The sequence below is a fragment of the Ruditapes philippinarum genome, unplaced genomic scaffold (genome assembly GCF_026571515.1).
Source record: "Ruditapes philippinarum isolate M1 unplaced genomic scaffold, ASM2657151v2 ctg846_1_1_1_1, whole genome shotgun sequence".
Classification (NCBI taxonomy): Eukaryota; Metazoa; Mollusca; class Bivalvia; order Venerida; family Veneridae; genus Ruditapes; species Ruditapes philippinarum.
The window spans coordinates 90,003-115,876 of record NW_026860291.1 but is presented as its reverse complement, the minus strand read 5'-3'; the positions used below and the strand labels follow the sequence as shown (position 1 = coordinate 115,876).

General features: G+C 30.7%; 1 protein-coding gene across 23 annotated transcripts in view; it reads right to left on the bottom strand.

Moving 5' to 3' along the window:
* LOC132759567 (RNA-binding motif, single-stranded-interacting protein 1-like) overlaps nt 1–25,874 on the bottom strand; it is a 148,932-nt gene that overhangs the window by 33,816 nt on the left and 89,242 nt on the right. For 18 of the 23 annotated variants that reach the window (XR_009629735.1, XR_009629734.1, XM_060751374.1 and 15 more), the window contains 2 exons: nt 10,915–11,072; nt 2,887–2,945 (listed from right to left, as the gene is read on the bottom strand). Coding sequence is in view for 21 of the 23 variants with exons in the window: in XM_060751370.1 (XP_060607353.1) it covers nt 2,887–2,945; nt 10,915–11,072 (217 nt within the window). In the remaining 2 variants the exon portion in view is untranslated. Of the gene's footprint in view, nt 1–2,886; nt 2,946–10,914; nt 11,073–11,233; nt 11,387–11,780; nt 11,920–20,569; nt 21,175–25,874 lie in introns of those variants that run through there. The other 5 variants (XM_060751375.1, XM_060751371.1, XM_060751367.1 and 2 more) reach the window with 5 other exon arrangements.

Below are 25,874 nucleotides of genomic sequence, written 5' to 3'. Positions count from 1 at the left end.
ATTATTGACTTACATGATAAAATCAAGTCTTTTATATTAAGACAGCTTTTACACAGCAGATTAATGTATCTAAATAGTATATAGGCTTATAGTGAAATATTCTCATATAAATGTTTTCTTTTTTTATCTCATTTCAAAATTTCTAAAACCCCAGAGAATTGTTCTATGATCAAGCAATTCATTCAATAAATATCCAGTACAATTAATGTAACACCATGATGCAAAACAAGTCCTTTTTTGTTTAAATCATCTTGAAATACAGATTTTGATAGCTTCCTTTACATCACCCAAACATTTCAAAGTACTTTTAGCTGATAAAATCAAAGGTAATTCAATGGGACAACAAATTTACTTCTTATATTCCTTAACAAGAACAGATTTTTTTCTCTATAAAGTGCAAAAAGTTCAGGGATTATGTTCATAGCATAAGGTTATATGAGAAATAAGAGTTGCAGGAAATGAGGTGAACATGTTTGCCTTAAAGGTCTACTATACACAGCCAGGTTAGAGAGAATTTAGTTTCCATTTGCTTTGTATTGATGTTTGATGATACAAAACTCTCTGGTAAAAATGGACAGTGCTATACTAAACATGGCTAAAATTAGTTCCGTTAATGGCAAAGTAACACGCAAATTTCAATACCTAGAGAATTGTCTATTTAGTTCCGAGATAAATGATGAAACGCTGCTCAGTTGTTGCTTGTTTTACAGAATCAGTAAAAAATGTGCATCAAGAAAGATGGGACCAATTTTCAAAACTTTGAAAATTTATCAGGAATCAGTAATGGTTTTTCTATCCTGAATTGAAAAGTAAATCTGCATATCATTTTCAAATTTCTACGATCTCTGGGATCTTTTAGGATTGCATCTATTCTTTGCATGAATTCTTGGGAGAAATGTGCAATACAATTCAATCAATGAATCCTTTATAAATCTATTGGGTTCATTTAAGTATATGCCATTTAAATGAACTCTCAACCCCTGAAATTGAGTCATGGCAAGTAGAAAAGGTGGTCTTTACAAACAGGTGGTCAAGCAAAGCACTATTGTTATGCTTTTATTTTGCTCTGAAGGTTATATCTAATGGTAATATAAATGTCAGCTTGGTTTTCTTATGTTTTTTTCCCCCTATTGATTTGATCTTTAGCACAGGATGTACATGCAAATTAATCAGGCTATATAATAGAGAACATAATTCTGTAAAAATGATTTGTAATCAATTGTTCTGGTACGGCCAAGATACTTAATTGTTTCCTTAGCAATATCATCTGTCGTTCCTATTTAGATCCATGGCATCGTAAACCCTTCATTGATTTCCCATTTCTGGATGAAATATCTTGGACCAGCTTAAAACATACACAAATCACCGAGAAGAAGGACCTTGTTGAATTGATAAGAAATCTATATTTTAGTTGTACAAGTATCCCAAAGACAATCTCCAGGGACTATTTTGTCTATCTCAAGTAATTAGGCTCATGAATATTCATGGCTTCCAGAGAGGAAAACAATGCTGAATATGCGTAGACTAAAGAAGACTTTAGTTACTGTATTCGCAGGCAATAAATGACATGTGTGATAACATAGCTTGACTGGTACAGTTTGAAATAAGTCTAATACAGCCAGACACAAAGATTCATGTCTGCAGAAAACAACTAGTAAATCATATTTTACAGGAAAGATAAATTTACATCAGAACTAAAGTCTACAAGACATTGAGATGACGTTAGTTGCAAGCTTTAATACCAGATGATTGTATCTCCTTTCTTGTATCATGGAAGTTTGGATATTTTCATGCAAATTTCATATACATTGTACCTGCAGCAACTGCCCCTAAAGCCAATTCCCCCCCCCCCTCATTATGTTACACATCAAAAGTTACAGTTATAATTTAAGTGCTATGAACATTTTGTCATCTTTTGTGTGACAACTATTGTACAAATTGTATAGCACTGTTAACACTAAATGCAGATTGATTATTCAATGTAAACAATGGTAAAAAAAAGTCTGTCAAATTATGTAACCAAATTTTTCATAGATATTATAAGTGCATATAATTAACTTTCAGAAAAACTTACATTTAATGTTTACTGTCTTCTTTGAGTTTAACCTCTTGTTGTTCTTTATTTGAAACCTGTTGTTTTTTAATATCCTTATATCATCAGCTTAATGCAGTAATTGGTTAACTCCTTATAAATCAAATCATGAGATAACCTGTTATTGCACTAAGGTAATGATATATCATTTTAGCTGATGTACGCAATTCCTGATTTTAACTTGGCTATAAATCTAGCATACAGTCAGACCATTCCGTATTTTATTCATGCAGCCAAGCCCTTTTAGATATTAGCTACTTTATGTTAGCTTTTTTTGACATTAAAATCAATCCCAGAAAATTAGGAATTCAAAAAGGACCTAATGCTTTTCACAAATTAATTAGAGAAAAGGCTAGGTTACTATAGTCTAAAGTTCCTCAAAAAAAGATTTTTGTACCAATGATTTTCTCCTCCTCAACATAAATCTGGACGGATAATCCACATAAATAGTCAATGTAAGAATCAAATGTTTGTGAAAGGTTTACAGAGTAAATTGTCTTAAGTATGACATAATATATCAGAGAGAAACAATACAAAATCCCCCAAGAGAAAACTTGTCCTGTCTAGGAGGGAATTTATGGTGTAAAATTTCAGGAAGTGTTAACCCCGCAGTGCTTGACAAAATTCTTCCTAATACAGTCTGGGAAGAAAACTCTTGACCTTTAAGACGATAGCTGGAAAATCCCTTAAAAGTAAATTATATATTTGCTATTAAGGACCAACCATTTGTCATTCTTTGGGTTCTTTCAGATTTTACTTCAGAAAATGAAAATTAATTAACAAGTAATCTTTACCTTTGCATTTGTTTGTGGTTTGGTCTACTATGGCTTTTGTTGAAATGATTTTACCATATCTGAAAATAGAATAGAACAACATATATATAAATCATTCAGAAACCAAGAAAAAAGCTGCAAATACACACTTGAAAGGTTTAAAGTTGGTTATAAGGTTTCCAGGTACCAGAATATTGAACAATCTGTCAGTAGTTTCTTGATAACATGATAAAAATAATTCAACTTTGATTGAATAATTCTGTATTCTCCCATCTTACAGGATAATTTGTTTGATAATAAAATTTTAACTGCTTGCTTCAATAGGCCATTTTCGTATGTTTTGTAGTCAGTCTGTGACTCTAGTCAAGCTATGTTTTGTAGTCAGTATGTGACCCTAGTCAAGCTATGTTTTGTAGTCAGTCTGTGACTCTAGTCAAGCTATGTTTTGTAGTCAGTCTGTGACTCTAGTCAAGCTATGTTTTGTAGTCAGTCTGTGACTCTAGTCAAGCTATGTTTTGTAGTCAGTCTGTGACTCTAGTCAAGCTTTCAGTTGGTACCAAATATTCTGACTTAGGTCTCTAAAGTTTCTCAGCCTCCTTGGCACAAAGTCAAACCAACTAATATTATAACTTTTGACTATTATCACAAGTTATCAAAAACACGCAGGGTTACTTTTTTGGACAAATTAAAATTCTTAAATCAAAACTGTCACTTTAAAAGTTTCTTATAGAAATCAGAGAATATTTACTTCTGAAAAGTCTGAGAGCTTTCTAAAATACAAGTCTGCCTACATTGCCAAGGTGTTAATAAAATTGATAGAGAAATATTTTATGGGCACCATGGGTAAAGTGAAATAATTCTGTCTGTTCATTTTGTTGGGGAGATTTCCATGTCAACATTCAATTACAGATAACATGATCCTCCGAAAATACAAAGTGCTCAAATATAAAGTGAGATCAAATTCCTCACTTCATGTTTTTTCTTGTGGTTTAAGGAGGTCTGATTTTAAGAAAAAGATATTTGAAGGAAAGTCCATGAATCCCAAAGAGTGGCCTTACTTCAAAACTAAACATGCTTTCTTTGTTATAAAGATTATGCAACTTATGTCACAGTAATGAATTCAAGCATTGACCAAAAGACTATGCCAATACATAGAACTGCCACTGTCTCAATTTATGTAAATGTTATTCAATAGGAAGAATTACCAAAAAGGTAGATTTATGCCAATAGGTACTTTTGCCAATAGATACCTTTTACAATATGTCACTTCAATTTTGGTGGAACCATAGAGCCTAAAGCTTTTTGTAGCCATCATTACTTCTGGAATGTTCAACATTCAATTCAGAATGAAACTTGACAGTATTTAAGTTACACTTTATGTAAACATTGTTAGGAGAAAATTTTCACTAGAATTAATACTGTGTGAGAAAATAATAGGTTATTTTTTGTTTTGAAGAGGAAATTGGAAATCCCGTAAGATTTCGCTGGTGCCATTAGAATTTCTCTAAATCAGCTAATGAAATTGATTTAAAACTGGTTGAAATAAACTGTAATTTAGTGAATTGCATACTGAGAAATATGTTCAAGTGTTGTACAGAAATACAAAATGTGTTTTTAATCATTTTGCTACAGAAGGAAAGAATGAAAATGTAGGTTTGTCTTTATTCGTAAAAACAACAACAATTTATTGTGTTGGTAGTTTACTGACTTTCAATAAACTTGGCTTTACCCTTGCCAAAAATGAACAAAACTTAAAAATCAGCTATAGCATACCCCACTGGTTATATCATGACCTACCCAACTTAACATTTTATAATGAATTGGCTTAAAAATCAACTTTTGATGAAATGAATACCTGACCATGATTACCTAATCTATGTAATAATATGCCTTTTTTATATACATGTAATTGTCAAAGTAGTTACCAGACTGCACAGATTCATTCACAATCACTTTTTAAACAGGAACTCATATGGTACCAATTAACTATAAGTATTGGTGTTTTGGTTTTTTGTCTAATTTATGAAAAAGTTTAGCACAGTTTTGTACATTAACTGAACCAGGAAGAGTAAATTGATGCTTATAGTTAAGTATATTTGACACTTTTTTTAATATATCATTATTATTTGTCTATATTTGGTTAATAACCAAAGAATTGTAGTGAAATTGCATCAAAGATAAGTGTTATGACATAATTTCTCTTGTACAGGGAAGTTCACTTAAGATTATGTGCTTAACCCATTATGTAGTAGATAAATATATTCAGCTATTGTTTTGTTTTGCCCTTTTATTTCCTGTTTGGAACTCAATTTGACCAAATTGCTGGCAGTCTTAGGCTGATATCAAAAGTAATGCTATTAATGCTGTTTCCTTTATTTTGCGTTGACAAAAACCTAACAACACCCTTATAATGCATGTGCCATAAAGTAGATATATTTCTTAATAAAATTATATTGTCTGGAATGATGTGTTTCATTTCTTGTTTTCAACTTCTGTTAACAAAAGCTTTAAATAAAAGCTTTATCTTTAAATAAAAGCTTTAGCTTTATCTTGAATCATTGATTTACATAAATAACTTAATTTTACATAGATCAGGGAAATCGTATACAAAAGAGATAGAAATTTAAAACAGAGAAAGGTTCATGTATGCATATTCATCCCTTGTTTATGATTTTCCTGCGGCAGATAATTACCCTATTTGCATAAATACACAGTCTGCATGAGGCCTATCATTGGGTTAATATAATGCCATTTAGCTTCAAATTATTGCTTAGGGTTCTTTTCATGGGAGATTTCAGCTATTTACTAGAAAAGGCAATAAATACAATAGCTCTCATAACCGCCATAAAATATTCAGACCTGTCTGAAGAAACTTGACAATAATCATTTTTCAGTCAATAGTGGGCTTCAGGTGCATAAATTTCTGGCATATACAGCAACTCGACTCTCTGTTTAACAAAAATAGCTCATTCTGTAATTAATCATTTTATTCTATTTTCAAGTATTGGTCGATAATTCTTTTCTTTTTTCCTCAGTAGTTTTGTTTGCAAAGGTCCTGCAAGAGTGTGACCGCTTGCAAAGTTAATAAACTTGAGATGATGAAATGGTGGCGACTGACCAATAAATAAATTCTTGTCTGGTTGTTGGGACATTTTTATGAAAATACATGTTTGGTATATCAAAAATGTCATTCTTTGTTTTATATAAAAATGTCATTCTTCTTTTTATGTAAAAAACAAAAATGAAAGTAATTGACTTTTTATTGATTCTCATGTATAATGTACTTAAACTAGTATTTCCTTACTAACTCATTAGACCTACAAAAAACCCCATTTCATTTATTACAGTAGAAAATAATAATCATTCCGATCTATCATAAATTATTAATGATATTTTAAGTACAAAACTGAAATAATTTAACAGTCAGGTTTCTTTGAAGGAAACATCAAAGATATTCATTAAATAAGTCAAATGTCGTGGTGAAATGCAATATTCATTGCTTTAAAGTTGACAATTTTCATTGAAACATGAGCATTACTTCAAAAGGGTGTCATTTCTTCAGCCCTCGGTCATCAAATCGTAGTTTGGCTGCATTTTCAAAGGCTTCACTTAAACGTTGTTCTAAACATTTTATTTCAGTTTTATGATATCATTAATGACAATTGTTTCACATCGTAGCCACACAGTGTTTTCAAGATGAAGAAAATTTTTAATATTATTTTTACTAAAGCCTTCCCATATTATTACAATACTTGTTAAAACAGCTGAAATTTTTTTCGCTTTTTAAACAAAATCAATTCCTCACTAAATAAATTTAAGTACTTTTGAATAAACCCTTCTTAACTTTTACAACACCATCCAATACCAAACAAGGAATGAAAATGGCATGTCAATTAAATATGCGGTTAAACCGCTATTTTCTGTGTCACATTCCTCCATTGCCGGGTTTGTTTAGATATTTAAAAGTACAGTCAAGATACCAAAAATGGTCGCAATATCTTACACAGGTATGTAGGAGTTCTATATCATCCTTTAACTATGAAGATTAATCTATGACACTCAGGTGGGGCGATGTCTGTCCTTCATTAATGAAGAAACAGTTATATGTAAATCTGTATTTTTTTATTTTTTTATTTCAAGTTTTGCCCACCATAAAAAAGGATGTGGTTTTTATCAATCCTTCAAGCCCACATTAATTTTTTGTTAAAAAAGTTTATGGGAACTCTTATATTCTTCTGCCCTTTCAAATTATGTTGTTATTTTACTGTTACATCAATCAAGGTGCGAATTTAAATATTTGTTTTATTTTAACCCTAGTTTAACAGTAGTTGCAATCATTAAACTTAAGGTGGAGGGAGGAGGGACTTACTGGTATAGGCAAGTTAAAAGTTTACCATGAATAAACCCTGTAAAAGATTTAAAGGCAACAAATGACATAATAAATCTTGCATTCTGTGTGTCGTTTGCAGGACAGCTTTAGAAAACCACACATTTAAATTAAACTAGTAATTTTTATAAAAATCTGAATCAGCCCCCGCAATTTATCAAACCATTTAAGTACCTTTAGCACAGCCTATGATCTTCAGAAGGGAAAAAAAAACATGTCCGTAACAAGTAGGATTATAAAAAAGATAAATCTTTGAGTATATAAGAAGGGGTGTTGGCTCTATTAAAGAAAAACAACTTAAAACAAGAGATTTGAAATTGAGCAGCAACAACGCCCGTGTTAGCTGAAATCTCGTTTTAACTCTTAAACTTGCTGAACTTAAAGCCCACGTATATTGACACTGTAATTGCCGCATTAAGGACGCCAGCAATTTTGACTGTTTGAAATATTTGACATAAATTATCATTTTCGTTCATGACAAAATGAACTTAAAATAAATAATTCAAAACCATTTGCAATGAGAGGTTAAATAATAATTACACTATTAAATTAAACTTCAATTTAGCAGAAATATTTTCAATTCATTTTTTCTTTAACAATGTGTGGATAATAACATTTAATGGCAGAATTATGATAGCATTTTTATTTCTTAACTTAACCCTTCCAGTCCTACTGGCAATAATAGTAAAAACTTATACTAGTCAGGATGTAAAGAGGACTAATGTTGGTGAGCCACAACCAAACCCTGTGCCACAGCCACTGATAGCTTTAACATAAAAATTGCATTATATCAACAATTTCTTATCAAAGTGGCTTCTTTAATTTATGAATCAATCAGGCAGTTCTGCAATTCTCCCATATTGAAATGTCCATAAAAGATCCGGAAAGAAAAAAACAACATCCAAAATAAACATTATGCCATTATTTCATGTTTGCAGAAGCTTTAAAAATTTGTCTGCCTATAGAGATATCCCCTTCTCATGCCTTTATTTTAGTATGGCTCCAAGAATTATCAGGGATGATTGTTGAGCAAAGTGAATCAATATAGAAAATGGTATTCAACAGGGGGATCCTAACAGCTGGGCTTAAATGGATGTCTCCATGAATTGATTAAAGGTTTACAGGCTAAATTGAATTTATCAAAAGAGCACAGGAAGTTTTCTGGCATTGTTTCTCGGAATATTTTTCAAATAGATTACAATAAGCAGGATGAATCTCGGAATAGAACTTCACAAAATAAATGATAATGGTTTTACAAATAGAAAACAAGAATAACACACAAACAGGAACATGATTACCCATTCAAAACTAATCTTGTTACAGAGCAGTTTTTACTATTCTAAAAACATCCCACATACTGCATTTTGAACATAAGGTAAGGTAGGCAACAAGGAAATGTTACTTATTATTAATAATTATCTGGAACATAAAGGATTTAAATGACCAATAATTATTGCAGTCTAAATGACTTTGAATTATACCATTAAGTAAAATATGCCTTCAGCAGCCTATTTTTGAATTCATCATTATACATGAACTATGCTTTTTATTTGATAGTGCATTTATAATATGTAATTTCCTACAAATATAAGTTTAGAGCTGAATTTCCTTCTCCATTATCAATCAAAATGTATAAGAAAATAACCAGAACTGTCATGATTCCGGCAGATTTATTTATGAATGGAAAATACAGATATCTGGAAAATATATATCGATCATTGATATGTACTGACAGCAGGCTCCTATGTCATCCTGACATTCTGGGATGGTTTTATTCTTTAAAAGTTATTTTTTCACCTATTTTAAAGCATTTTTATCCACAGAATAATTGATACAGATTTAATGCTGAGTATCATCTTCAAAGTCAATTAACCTGAACTGTTTACATACAGGAAGCACTAATCACTGAGGGATCCTGGGTACTATCACCCTTCACAGGAAGTAGTTATCCCCATGGAAACACAAATGTATTCTGGGATTACCTGTGAACTTCAGCTCACCAGGACAGGACTTTTTGGAGATAAGATGTAATATTTTTGTTTCTAAAGGAGAAGAAACGTCATTAATAAACGTCACCTGCAGAATATCATACTTTGAACTTAGAAAAAATAGATTAATTTTAATGAATGAAGCAAAGTTCTAAAGCAGAGAGATAAACAGTCGCATGTTATCTAGATGTACATGCTGGACAGGAAACTATATCAAAATGTGTTATCAATCGTATTTAATCATTTGAAGATTACTTTAAATGATGTTTCACATGATTTTGACCTGCTGTTGATAAATGTTTTTGCAAGTTTTAACTAATCAGAGTTGAAAAATCTGGAGGAAGAAACATCATGTTAAATAAGGCATTATTACGGAACTATCTGCAGTCCTTTTTAATGTCAGTACAGAAAGCCCCAACAGAGATGGTTAATTTTAAACAAATGCTTTGATGTAGCATTCTAAGTCATTGATGAGTAGTCAGCCATTAGTGTGTATGGTGTTAAGAAAACCCAAAAAGAAACATATGATGAAAGCATTGGGGTGGTATAATATAGACGGCAGTGACACATTGAGTACATGACTAAGACGGGACTGTTTTATGTCTAATATACACCCACACTGTTTCAAAATAATAACAGTTTCTATACTGTATGTTTCAACCATCTTGAAATAAAAATGTAATCATTTGAATTTTGAGAAGTTTCTCAAGGACATATCTTGGGGATCTTAAAATAGATACCTATGGGCATTTTTACGATATAATTTATGCATTAAGATTGTGTCTAAATGGAATCCTTTCATACTGATGACAGTGATGATGAATGTATTCTCATTCATAACTGTGTGGCTGACCTTACGAGAGAAGATGAAGAGTCTTGACTCATGCTGGGCCAGCCAGACATAAGGATTCCGGGAGACATGTTTTTTACCGGTATACATATATATATTATACCTTTACTGATATAAATCTGTATCTCTACCAAAAACCTGTATCTTTTTTTATTTAACTGAATATATCTGTTTAGGGAATGAGATAACATCTTTATATCAGTGGACGTGATGCTGTGTATTTATGTATACTTCGGAATATATCATATCATAGATGCAGAACATGATAGTCAACTTAAAACAGTCTTGAAAATGTTTCTTTATGTATAAAGATTGCTTTTAATATACTAATTCATCTCATGTTGAAGCAGGTGTATAACAACCCTCATGTCTTTGTAATGATATAAAGATAAGCTTAAAGGCTTAAACCTCTTGAGGCTGAAAACTTGAAATAGCAGCCAACCATAGTTTGGTTTTATTTGGTTCTACATTCACATAAATCACCTGCTAGTTTACTCTAATCATTGTAAAGATATTAGGGTTCCTTAGACAAGCCATTTCATTAAAACCAGTCTATTTTAATGAGACAATTATAAATACTATACAATTAAGTACCCTCACCAGAATGTAACTTTAAATATGATTATGAAACTAATTCAATAATGAGCTCAAATAAATTAATATGCAAATTGAGTATCAATGAGATACTTACATTAAAGAATGCTCATAATAATGGAATATTGTATAAAGAAGCTCGAACCTGTGGCCTCCTGTATGAGAGGCTGATGCTCTTACCACAATTAGAGCCAATATTACGGACAGAAAAGCAGAGAAACTTTACTTACGGAGTACATAAGTTAACAAGATCTTTATCTGTGGTGTTTGGATTGAGTCCCCGTATATATAGATTTGTCTTACTAAGCTGCTCTGCGCCCGATTGGCTACCCCCACTTGACTGGGATGTGTTTGGACTTGCGGCCGGCATGCTGCGCGGTGTGTATGTCTGAAAACAAAAAGAAAATAACATTCATATAAATACTGTTGTAGAAATTTGCTTTTTGTCAAAAGAATATTTCCATATCTATAGTCTCACAAAAGAAAATATGTCCAATTTACTACCTCCATAAAAACAATCAATGTTTTCACATCATATTATAACATTACCTGACAATCAACAATGTTTAAATCATTAAAACTCATCGTAAGCTTTACCGATTCAAGTATGTATCACACTTTTACAAGAGTTATTACACAAATATAAAACAAAAACGACTATACTCAATGCTGATTAATGAATTATCCTCATTGCGCAATATCTTTTATATTTTTAACGATCACAAGTCGGAATTCTTTATATAAAATCCCACTGTAACAGTGTATGAATATGAGTCATGTCTTTATAACAAGTGTTTTCCGATAGTTAGAATCCTGTATCTTTAAATGGCATATATTATACACTACGTTATAAACAGAAATATATAAATATATATACCAGCTTACAGCCATCATAAATATTAATTTATTTTCATTTCAATTAAATTTTTTTCTCTTCTGATTTAATTTCCTCAATATAATATCATTCTACCATCAATAATCAATACCAAGAATCCCAAGCAATCTAATTATGTTATATATATATAAACAACTTTCCATTTTCCAAAAATTTATATCCTATAAAATTTATATACAAAATTTATTCTGTAAGTCATACCATAAGCATATCTAAAAGCAAGTTCTCCATTTAAGTCTAGAATAAATATCCAATAACAGAACTTGTTTTGTTTTTTTTTTGTCCTAAAGTAAAATCTCGGTAAACTGTAATGTCTCGACTACACTTTTCTTTAAACCATAACACTTTGTTATTTTGTCTTATTCATTTGGACAGGATCTTCATGAACCACATTAACTTGACAGCAGCTATTTTTTATGTTTTTAAGTTGAGTCTGGCTGTTGACAATTTTCTGCCCGAGGGGTCGAGCAGAGCGAGGTTTTACGACAGTAAGCAACACCCTTGTTATTGATGACTCTCGACCCCTACTTTGACAATGGACAACAACAATAATTGAAACGCATATACACAAACTTGATTCAAAACATTTCTTATTTGAATAATGGCCCAGCTAAAACGTCTTGTTTCAATTTCATTCAAGTCTTGTTTCAATTTCATTCACGTTGAATCGAATGTAGCTTAAGTGATTATAGAGTGGCGTGTAAGTTACATATAAATGAGCACAATACTGATTGCATTACAAACATCTTGACTCCATGACCGAGAACATTTAACTTAAATCTCAAACAAATAGTTACTTCTTGAAACATAGATATACAGTAGAATGTATGTTACAAAACTACAAATACTTCGCTACATATATGCATTTATGTATATATTATTACACACAGGAAACTATCAAATGTGTATGTAACCTACTTATCTTCAAATAAAAGAAACTTTAAATTTGTGAATAAAAAAAATGAACAAGATGAAACCGTACCTTCTTGTGCTTGTTAAAAAAAATCCTTGACTATATATGTATATATATATACTTCTCACAGGTTAAAAACTGCCAATTAAAATCCAATATATATTTATATATATTTATCCTTGCACTTATCTAAAACTTAATGTGTTCTTCCAAGTTAATTTGTGTTCCAAATATATTCAAATTAGCTAAAAACAAAAAAAAAACACTATCACTTAGAAACGTTTGAGGATTAATTCATTGACATATATCAGAGAATGTATGAATATAAAATGTGGGTAAAATGTGTGCATCTATTTCCTATCATGTACTTATCTATACTAGGGTAAAGCTACAGACCTATGCAAATTTACTTTTCTACTTTAGTATAGAAATATTTGATTATATATGGCTGTCCCACCTTCATACATTAAACACTACAACCCTAATCTGTGCTGATTAAATTTGAACGTCAGCGAGGGTTGACCATGAAGTTCAAACATCAAAATGATTCCAATCTACATTTGTATATGATAGAACTACAAATTATGAGACATTAATACCAGTGAAAATTTGATCATTTAATTTTTGTCATTCTTTAAAAAAAAAAATTATAATAATAATAATAATTCAATAATGAAACATTAATTTGATCTTCAATATAACATTAAACCTCAAGTCATTTGTGAAAGTGTCAGGTTATTAAGGACCTTTATTTTCAAGTATAAATGCAATATTCTAATCAGTTATACATACTGATTTAGCTCAGAAATGGTGATGTTGAACACAATGTTTCGGAAAAAAAAAATTCTTTGCTGTTTTAAAAGGAATTTATATAACACCCCTCATTTTTGATATAGATGAAAACATTTCAAAACTTCTATACATGTTTGATCAAGTTGGATTTGACTATGGTCATAAAATAACACAAACACTTAATTTGAAAATAAATCACTGTAGATTTATGGTTTAACTGAACAAAAATGGTTAAATATTCGATAAAAATCAACTACGTAAAAACTTAACGGCCATAAAAATAGTAAACATAACATTTTAAACTGACGGTTTTATGCATTATGCATTTCAATTTTGACATTTAAAATTTCTTAATTTACGAGGTTGACATCTATATCTCTGAAGAAACAGGGCCACTTTTTGCTTTATGAAAACTGTTTTTATACTTAAAATGTTTGAAAGTAAAGATCAAATAAACAATGTATTTCCCTATGTATGTCAAGTGAAAATCAATGCAAAACATTTAAACTTTTTTTTATTAAACAATATTTAACAGTTGTCAATTCTTGTAGTTAATGACCAAACATTTTGCAAAGAGCATTTTGATTTTCACAATAAAAAATACACCACTCTTACACAGTATAATAATTAACATGGTTTTCAATTTCAGAATCTATTATTGAATGTAATATGAGTTAGGAAATTGATTATAAATAACAGGATATGCATGTGTGATGGTCTAATGGTTTTACAGACTCAGAAAAGTGCTAGTATGAGTGTTTGTATGTCACCCAAACTGGGGATAATAGGTTTGAGTACCAAAATACACTGAACATTTTTTTTATTGTATATACAATTTGCCAACTATAAGTGTGTTGAAAAATCTATCCGTTTATATCTTAAGTATGATTTCTCTGATGAAACATTAAGTTAATGCCTGGATTTTTATTTTTTCCATTAACCAGAAAACAAGGCTATTATTTATGTAAAAATGACAGGCCCTAATCCCCTGCCCCTTTTATTTGGTAGAAAGAATAACATGTCCATCAACGTGACTACAGCAGCGGGTTGTCACATGGGTTTCACAGCAGTTTGACAATAGCCTCGGATATTAGTAGTAAACAATACAGTAGAGAAGCAGTTATTAACACATTTGCCACAACAATTTGACACAGGAATGCTTGGGGACATTTTCCATATATCATATATGTGTCATTTTTATACGACCTTTGCTTAAATAGGTCAAAATCTTGCCAATGAAATGATTGATGGATGATAGTTGTAAAATAAAGGCTATAATGCTGCCACCCTGATTGTAATGTTAATATTAAATGAAGGATCATTAAAATACTGGCATATGATTCAATCAGTAATGAAAGAAATTAAAAAAGTTTAAAAACAAATTGCATATAACATATTCTTAAAAGTTGCTTCGCATTAAAATAACTTGCTACAAATAGTTATTCAAGGTAAAATTAACAATACCTTAAAATAATATCATAAATGGACTTTTTGACAAAGCCATTCATAATTTTTTGGGGAAAATTTCAAAATTTGTAGTGATTGAATTAAGCAAACACAGTACAGACTATGATCAGATGCAGATGACACAGATAATACCCGCAGATCTTGGTCTGCACTGGTCGCATGGGTGGAATCAGTTGCTGCCAACAGGCTAACGGTTAATAATTTCAAAAAAAAAATTGTTTTATGTTTGCAATTTATTTTCACACCACCATAAAACACAAACTGTTGCACTTTTAATAAATATCTTCAATATGCTACCAGCAAGTATTCCATTCAAACAAAATTTAAGGCAGTTTTGAAAGTTTTAAGCCTTCTCGTAAAATACACAAAGTTATCCAAAATGCTCCTTGCAATCAGTAAAAACCCTATAAAATCTAAAAGAAGAAACAAATCTGCAAATCTGCTTTTACTGATAAATCCTAGTGAGGTAATTAAATCTATGCGATAACAGCTCCGTATTGAATGTTAATAGAATTTATGGCTGAAATGCATTACTTTAAAACCTTGTCAAAACAATAGATAGCTGACAAAACAATAGTAAACAACTATCTGAAAAAGCTATCAGGTTTCTGTTCGTTTTTTGTAAAAGAAATACTATCCTCAAAAGATTACAATAATTTTGTAATTGTTCTACAATACCTAAAATATTTGATTGAATTTTTTTTCTCAACAATTCGGAAAATATTGTGAATTAGCTATCTATAAAGATATTTAGAATAACTTAGCCTACGACTTTTTTGTTTTCGTTGAGTTTTAAGTCACGCAAACATAATATAAAGTTTGTTTGGCAGATTTTTGCAATGAACCGAGTTCTGCTTTGCATCCAGCACTCAAAAATATTGAAACCATTAAAATAGATAAGGAAATAGAATCTCAAATCTGCCATGCATGTGCTGAAATTCTAATTTAATAGGGTCTTAGACATAATTGTAATTGCAATTAGAATTATTTATTACATGCTTTTCGGTGGTTTATAGAAATATATCAGTGATATAAAACTGGTAATTTCACTGTTTGAAACAGTGAAATTACCACTTTGATAATTTCACTGTTTTGAATTTAAGCCCCTTACATTGTTTCAGTGAAATACCAGCGTGCACAGTACTGGGTACCAACTTAATGACGTGACGTCGTAAATGACGTCACGTTGTATTATTATTTGGCGCGCTTTTCATTCAGTATATAGATTTAATGTCTTTTTAAAACGTTTATTTGCATATAATAAAAAGAAAATTTGTTTAGTTTAGTGTAAGATCGAAATATATTTCACCTTGTGAACACCAAAAGTTCATATTTCACTCGTGGCTGCGCCTGACTCGTGAAATATACCTTTTGGTGCTCACTCCGTGAAATATATTCCGATCTAACACTGAACTAAACAAATATCCTCTATATAACTTAACTTTAAATAATGCGAAAAGTTGTTCATTAATATTATATTGAAAGATAAATCTATTTGCATTAGCATAACTTCTTAATACTTCTGTGTGGGTTTTACTTTTACCATAAATGTTTATTATTCAGTTTAGTATACATAATTAGTATGCATCCAATTAGCGTACAGTTTTTGTAATTAATGACTTAATTACAATTAACAGTAAATGAGCAACTATTTTAGGTATATTACAGATTCATCTTTCACATCACAATTTTATATTTCTTTAAATAAATTTTATTACATTGTTTATACCTTATACTATAAAATATAGTGTAACAGTTAGAGATTGAAATATCGAAACACTATAATGATGTAAGAATATTCTTGTATAAACAAAGCTGATAAAAAACCTGGTTTGCTAAAGCGCCATTGTGTAACTTTGTTCAGAAATGGAGTTTTTTCTTATATTATAACAATTGGTCTCTCAATCTATATGATTTATTAAATTTTCATCTAAGGTTTGACAGTAAATTGAAAACTGAAATAACCAATGATTTTTCTATCCCCTTAAGTCAAGAGAAATATGAAAAACGTATTACCACAACCACTGTACTGTATCAGTCAATCACAATGATAGGTTATACAAAATTTAGAATTGTTCCCATCAAAAAAAAAAAATTATTTCCAATCGTTAACATCTACAACTAGAAATGCTGGGGTAATAATGATTGCCTGTAGGGGTATGACTGATCAAATGATCTGGATAGGGTTTGATATTAGTGAATGGTATCAATTGTTCTGATCTGTAGCCCATGATACAACAGCATGATTTCACTATAATTTTACATGTACAAATCTGTAGAAAAAGCCTGTATTGACATTTTACACTTGAAGCAGTCTGACAAACTGTGGTTTATTGTAACATAATATCTGATTTGTATTGTTCTTGGTTAGCTAGTTACTGTATCCATAGAAATCTGTATTCAACCACAAATTTAAGGATTTTTTTTTCTTTCTCCCTTCTCCCCATTTCAACAGCAGTATCTTTGTTTTATTTCATGTTCTGCACTTAAAAGCTTCAAATGGACACAAAGTTCACTAACTCCTTGAAATTTTCTTCTTTTTTGGCTTGACTGCCTCATGCATGATTTAAAATAAAAGTATTCTTTAATAAATGGCTCTTTCTCAATTCACAAGGCCAAATATGACAATCATTCTGTATTTTTGAATTGGTTGATAATGATAATAAAGTATTCATCATAGCTTTAACACTATTTTCCAGATATTTTCCCCAAAATGGCCATATCATTTGCACCAATTGTCCTTTTAATTGCACACCTTTTCTAAATATTTTACAGATCATTCTTATTCATATAATGCATCACTAATATCAGCATTAAAAACACCACCTGGCTGGACACCAAGACTGTATTTAGATATAGCATGCTGGGGCTCAATATCACCTGTACCTTATAATTAGCCAAGCTCAATATTCCAAATTAGCTTTCCTTCATCTAAAACCCCTATTGTCATACCTGTAATTAAGATGTTGCTCAAGTGTCCGCAAGCATGTATTTAACCTGTTACTTTGTGACCATAATGACCATAGATATGTTGAAACTTTTGAAAAAAATACAAGTCCTTGAGGGTATGACATCAAAGGATAACAATCTTATCTCTGCTACATTTTTAGCTGGACAGTGCATTTTACAACACCATTAACAAGGTATATACAAGTTAATTAGGACTTGTTCTCATGTAGGTATAGCAGTTTCACTGTCAACCATACAATGTTTTTCATATCGTAACATGAAACCTACTTCCGACTCTCAACTTCCACCTAACTTCCCTATTCTAAACCTCTTAGTTCATCATGCATATTTGTTTCCATGAATTTAAATGAGAGAAAAAAAAACAGTTTATAAAGTCATTTGAATTTTAAGTCTGTATAATGCAGTCAGATATTTTCAAAATACATGAGAAAACACTCTTGGTTTCAAGTTTTTTTTGGTGTTTTTTTCCAGACCTAAATGCAAAGCTATTATCTTCTATAATTTCATTCCCATTCGTTTAAATTCTAATTCGTGACCCATGATATCACAACCATTAGAAACAAAAGAGTACGGCTAATTCAATGACAATTAATTGAATTTAACAAAAAGCATTTTTCTTCTTCAGATTTGATCATGTAACTTTACTAGTAACCCAAACTGGTGAAGTCTCTCTTTACTTAAAGTAAACCAGACAATAATGAGTTGAATGATTGTAAACGAATTATTACCATATTGATCAAACAATCATTAGATAGGCTGCAGTCACTTTCTAAACTCCAAACAAAATCTAATAGCTATTTAAAACAGCATTTATCTTCTGAAATATTTTTAGAAGATCTCAGATTACAAGTAAAACCATCAAATTTATTCTTGAAATGCATGGATGATACATTGATTGGGTCTTTCTCTTGTATTTCAATATTTAACTTTGAAATAGATGCCTGTAGGATCATGTGACACGCAGGTCATGTTATAATTTCATATACCTGTGGTAAGTAGTTAGAAAATATGTATAGGACCAACCCATATAAAACCTGTGATCTCTGACCTATGTACTTATAGGTGACTTTAATCTATCAAAGCGAGTCTGCAATTTTAATTTAATAATTTTGTTGTTATCACCCCTTGTCCAGACACAATTCCACACACAGCCTTGACTGCAAATATAGTCTGACCCTTCTCAATGCAAGTCCATTACATAGCAAATAATTTCCATATATTATACAAGTATTACTTACATATAATATTTTAAAAAATCTCTCTAATTCTGATGTTAAGTCATATTACTAAATTTTAAAAGAGTCAACGCAATATTTTGAAATTATCTTAACTGATCGGAGTTGATTTTTATATACGAAATTATTATTGAAAGATTAAAGTAAATTTGTTTTTTCAAAATCACTATCACTACATCTTTAAGCATATAAAAAAAGACTGAACTGCTAAAATGTTCAATTATCAGGCAACATTTTATTTTGTATCATTATCAACTGTTATTTGGTGTAGTATACAATGGCATCTAACAACAAAGCTATGTTTTAAGTATGCATAATTTGAAACACTATACATCAGATGGAAACAGGGAAAAAACGTAAAGCGACTATAATGTTAAACGGGGAAAAAAACAATTTAGGTGTCAAATTAGCCTGTTTTTATTGTCACCTACATGGTAGATAATTGTAATTACCCTGTTAACAATGTAGCAATTTTGACATATTTCATTCATGAATTGATCCCTCCGGAAACAGCCATTTTTCCTTCAAAACAGATTTTAAATAAAATGTCAAATGGTAGCTCAAAAGGTTCCATCTTGCTGTGCAATATGTCACAATGAAATGTGACAATGATCTTTGATCCCAAACCTTTTTTAGTTCAAACATATAAGCATTGTTATTTAAGCTGAATTGTTACTTATTTAAATGGCTCTGAAGTTAGTTTCTTCCTTAACAAACCAATACTAGTGTCATTCTGGGAAATATTCTTGTGACAACCCAGTGGTCATTTAAAGGCTCAAACCCATAAAATGTTTTAAGAGAGACAAAAAGACCTTAACCTTTTTCTATTATAGTGACTACATTAAATCAGGACAAATCTCTAGTACTAAAGGACATACAAATCATGTGATAATCTAGTTTATAAAGATTGATTTAATATTACACAATTAGGCACTGCCTTATTGAAACGTTTGGTGAAATTGTGATTCTTATCCTAAGCTTAAGATTAACATTTGTTCAATTTAATCTGTGACCTGCTTTAAGTTATATATAATAATTGTTGAAATTTCACACTTACTTCCTTTTACAGACTATGTTTCTTATTTAATCAAGTATTTTTGAAAGCATGCTTAAGAAAAAAGAGCTTTTAGTGAGGTCGTAAAAAATCTCCGAAACATTTAGCGATTGATTAAGAATATCGCCTTCATACAATAAATCTTGTATTGTGATGTTACATACACTACACAAGCAAATCAATATGGACAAAATAATCCAATTTATTAATCTCCGGGAACTTTTGTAGGATTTTTAAAGACAGTTTATCAATACAATTAAGTCCTTCCTTTTATAATTCTGAATGAAAATATTTGAAGTACAAATACCACCAAATGTCAACAAATACTATGTGATATTTCCCGTTCTTTTGATAAATACGATTGAATCATAAGCTACTGATTCGCAAACAACAGGTGACTTTCAAAGTATGTAATTCGGAACAATAACACGCAGAATAAACGAAGTTAATATGATCAAATTCAAATGTAAATACAATTCCTTTATGAATGAAATTGAAACCATGCATTTATAAATAATTCTATAAATAAAATATGAATAAATTAATTATTTCTAAATACCTTTCTAAATATTACAAATTTTCCTTTAGTCCTGTTGTACAATTATCTGTCTCTTATAAGATGTTTTTTACATTTAAATACACCACTCCCTTGTTTAAAGTATTTTTTCGTAATAACTCTTCTGCCCTACAAGTGTCAAATTTATCACCCAAATCCTTTAACCGACACTGACTGAAATTAATATCCGTTTATGGTCAATAGCTCCCCCTTTAGGCAAACTGATCCCCTTCTAAGTCCCGCAATGTTCATGTATAAACCGTATCACTGACCTCGTTTGACTCCGGCGATACACAAATTTACTGTCAGAATGCAAGTTAAAACTGGACGTTCCGTTTCATTCACTAACACACTCGCTAAATCACAAAACACAACAATTTATTGAACATCTCTGTTGTATTTATAATCTGTTCAATATGAGGCTATATCCACTCATAGAGTAAAACGACTCCTAACTCTATACAGTTTTAAGTTGGTATATTTGACAGAAAAACACTTTGCTCCAAGGCTTTTAATGCATCATCGCACATGTGAAATGCAAATACGATCAGCGTTGCATGAAACGATCTTTCACCTATCCTGGTATATAACTCTACGTTTACAGATATAAGCAAGTACCTATAACCACTCAAATGAGAAGAATTTTATTTTACAGATCACTATCTTTCACTATAAAGTGTGGGGCGTGCAAAAAGTATGTATGGAGTTTAAAGATAAAAAACAAAAACAACGCAAGAAAGTTATGTAGCTTTCAAATATTACATACAAAAAAAACAACACTTAAGGCTAACAATGTAAGAATGTTATATCAATTATTATGTTTAAAAAATGCAGGATTTTTTTTTTTTTTGTATAAATATTTTCTTTTGTCAGATTGTTTCATTAATTTGACACTAATGGTTTAAAGAAAATATTCCAATTAAAATTACATATGTATAACGAAGATAAAGATAACATAAATGTGATTGTTTGTATTCGGTTAAAAAATGTTAAAATGTTAAAAGAGAAAGTAATAAGACTTGATTTAAAGGAAAGTATAATATACTTCTATAGGATAAAAATAACTATGACAAACACATGTACAGGACTATTTCTATAATCAATTCTTTTCATGCTATATCTTTTTAAGTGTTTAATAATTGACTTTTATTAAAAAAGAGAAAGAAAGTGATGTGGCTATGACTATTGAAGAATGTCTGTCAGAGTCATGTACATCCTTTCGTATTGCACAATGCAACAAAAAAAGATTTCCACTTCATCAATTCGAAATATTTTAATACAAAGACTGTACAATACAGTTATTGTTGCCAAGTGGCGGCTATAAGAGCCATAATCTATCTATCGGACGCATATTTAGACGAGAGAGGAAATCGGTCCTTGGGCATTCCGGATAGAAGGTTAATGTAAACCCTGGTATGAAGAGTTAGATATTAACTAACAGTGCTTTGTCAAGGATGTAGCAAATAACTATACAGTTTATGATAAATATTCAAAGTTCCTTTTCCTTGTTATTGAGGAAGACACTTGAAACATGTTTTGTTTATATACATGTGTGCAGGCTGGACGTTAGGATACTGTCGAATGGACCACCACACTTATCCTGTTAAACGTTCTATATTAAAATATGTTTTCAATTGAGATACTCTAGAATTTGGAAAATTTGGGTTCTTATCGTGTAATCTTGGGGTCCAATTTTTTAATTTATTTTTTGGTACAATAAGAAGCAAAATCATGTCGGTCATCTATTGTGACAAAAATGCGCCTTGAAGCTATAACAGTAAAAGTTTGTACCAGGGAAACCCCGCATTTGCCAAGTTCCTGACAACATCTATTGTACCATGTTAGGTGATCATTTGGTCTGGCCTTGTTATAAAATTTTGAGTCAATAGCTGTGTAAATGTAGTACATATATAAAATAAAGTAAACAATATACTTAATATCTTTTCCATCAAAGTTTTGTTCAGTCTTTTCTATGAATGATGCAATTCAATAAAAAGAAACATAATAAAACAAAATGAGACGTTCTCCCTAAATTTCCAGTCTAAAGGACCCTCACAAATACCGTATTGTACAGACATCTATCATTAACCAGCCGTATTTAGAGATGGTTGATGCTGTAAAAACTGCAAAATATAGTAGTTAGCTGGCAAGTTTCAATTTGTTAATGGTGTAAATCTATGTGGTTAACCAACTTGTCTGTCATTCCATATATCTTCCTTGGATTTCTGTACAAATTTTCATCTCCTAGAGAGACTGAAACTTCAACAAATTCTCAGTATTCTTATACAATAACATATACTGGCCAAAAGTGTCATTTTTCACCCCCAGTTTTATAATTTAATTTAGTTCAAATAAATCATTTTCACAAAGCTTTGTTTTCAAGAAGTAAGAAACAATGCACTGCATTGATGACTACCATGTATATGAATTTTTAAATTCTTCGTCTGCTTACGGTAACAGATTCTTCACCTACGAACAGTGCAGACTATGCTGTGCCATCTTATCACGGTCTGCACTGTTACCTATTCAGTCAGTGCATATTTTAAAATTTTCTCTAAAAATGATAAATGGCTGTGCCGATATTGAAAGATGGGACGAGTCCATTTATGATAATCAACGATGTAAGGATCAAAACCTGGGTTGATAGATACATGCAGGACAAAATACCATACTCCAACAATGCCCCTCATCCTGCACTTCAGCTAGGATAAGAAGGATGTAGACAAGGAAGAGTATGATAACATATTGTACATGATTGTCACATATTAAAATTGTCTGAGATTTTCATCTTCAAAATATATGGTAATGGCCAACTGAAAATAAAGACCACCTGACTCCTTAAAGGTCACGAATCAATCTATTGCTTGGTTCTTCTTTCTTTTCAAGTTTTACTGTTGTATTTTCTTTTGTTACTTTACAATTTTTTATTCTTTTATTAGTTAACAAACATACAAGAATTTTATTATTTTTTATGTATATTACCCAAGAACTATAGAATTCCAGATTAAAAACAAAGCCTTTGATTATGTTTTCCTCTCTACAAAGCCTGTAACTTAAAGTTTCTGTAGTAAAACAATAATGATTATCAAAACTACCACAGATTTTGATTTATCACACCCGTAATATAGACATTAAAATATAAATTAATAAAAAAACTTCATAAATTTCTTATCTCATAAAACAAGAAACAAGTATCTAGTATACAGGAAATGGGTTTAAATTAGAAACATCATGTCTTGTGATAAAGTTCTAAAATAAGCTTTTCTTCAGTAAATTTGAAATCTTACTAAATCTCTGACATAATTCCAATAAAATATTGTTATCATCTTCGAAGCTCTAAAAATAACTTCCAGATTTCTTTAAGGCCATTGTACTCTTTACATATAGAAAGCTTTGATGCATTTCAATATTCAAATAGGATACATACAAATAAATTGCATTTCTTTATATTTTATATTCCTTTAATTCTAGTTGATAATGTAACAGAAAGAAGCGCTCTTTGTCAGAACAAATTAGCAGAACAAAGTGGTGTGTTCGTTCAAAATCTGCTTCAGTCCCAATCCTGTACCAATGGGTAATCCTGTGTTGTACATGAAATCATAGTCATAATGTCAGCAACCTGTGTTACAGTTTGACATTTTAAATGCTATACTGGGCAGGTAAATTATAATAATCATATATTTCTATCACAATGCCAGCAGTCACCCGCCTGCTTAACCCAACCCTTTTCATCATAGACTTAAATATCTTGGAAAATTGCCAGACAAAAATTTGCCAAGCAAAAGGAAATTACTTGACTAAAAATTTACAAAATTCAATCGAGGTAAAATACATTAGAGATTTCCCAACAACTACAAAATTTAGCTCAAAAAAGCAGACAAGTATTAAAATATTGAATTGATGAATATTTGAAGAGGTGTCGCTAGAATATTTAATGTGGGCGACGTGAAATAGAGATCCAATGCTATCTTACATACATCAAAATAGTATCCTATATTCACCATACACAACCTTTATTAAATTCATAAATCTTTTAATTATTTGTGAATCTTTCTTAACTAATTTTTTTATAAAATTTTCACAAAATGGTGTCACAAAATGGTGGTCTGAATTACCTTCTAATAATATCAGTAAAAAAGGACATGGTCCCAAAAGGGAATGAACTTGGAATGTTTCCGTGCAGGAGGATAAAATATAAATCGATACTGAATACATAAAACCCGAACCACCGTGGAAAATCGTAGTTTCAATAATTTGCACACATCAATAAAATATTAAAATGAAAACTATCCATCTTCTTTTATATGTTTTTACATCAATAACAATCAGCAACAATCATTTCCTTTATTCTTCATCTGCTAAGCCATATAAAAGTGATATTAGTATATCAGAAAGGAAATTCAACTCTGTGGGCTCTAGTGGTTACAATGGCCGAACTGCAAGACTGTAAGACACTGACTTTATTCATAGTTGATTAAAGTTAACAGTACAAAATATAAGCAGCAGAACATGACCTAACTGCAATGTAATGGATTTGCTCTTTTCTTTATCTGTTCCGATAATATCGTCATAAGTCGACTGTTCTTGCCGATGAATGGTCGTTTTTTTGTTGTCGTTTTTTTATTGTTGTTTTTTTGTTGCAGTTATTGTTTTTTTGTCTTTTTTCATGTAGGAGATTGGGGGACAAAAGCAAACTAACAAAAACTATATCTAAATTAAAGAACGTAACATAACATGAAGACCACTCCTACCACATAGTTGTATAAGATAAATCTGGTAAGTTAATCATCACCTTGTTTTATTCAACATGACATCCTATTATTTAGACTCACTTGAAAAAGTCTCAATAGATAATAATATGAAGCCTGTCAGAATATCTCACATATATCTTAAATGATACATTAGAATAAGAAAACAAGAACCATAAATGGCCCAGTAAATCATTATACTTTTTGAAAGATCGGTTTCATAATTCACATCAAGATAACATCAACAGAGTACAATATCTGCCAAGATAAAATACAGGGGAAGTTACTCTGTAAAAACCATAAATCAGTAAACTGATAACGGTCATTAGGGGAAGTAACTCTGTAAGAACCATAAATCAGTAAATTAGATAAGGACATAAAATATCTTCCTTTATATCTAAGACAGTTATCTTTGAAAAGATAGGTTTCAGAAGTCAGTGATGCAGCTTTTATGTCAAGTACATGATGTAGCCAAGGAGGACCTCCCTCCATTCTGCCCTCATATTTAACACCATGAATAATGTCCCCTTTATCTCCTGTATCTTCCTTTTATCTCCCTT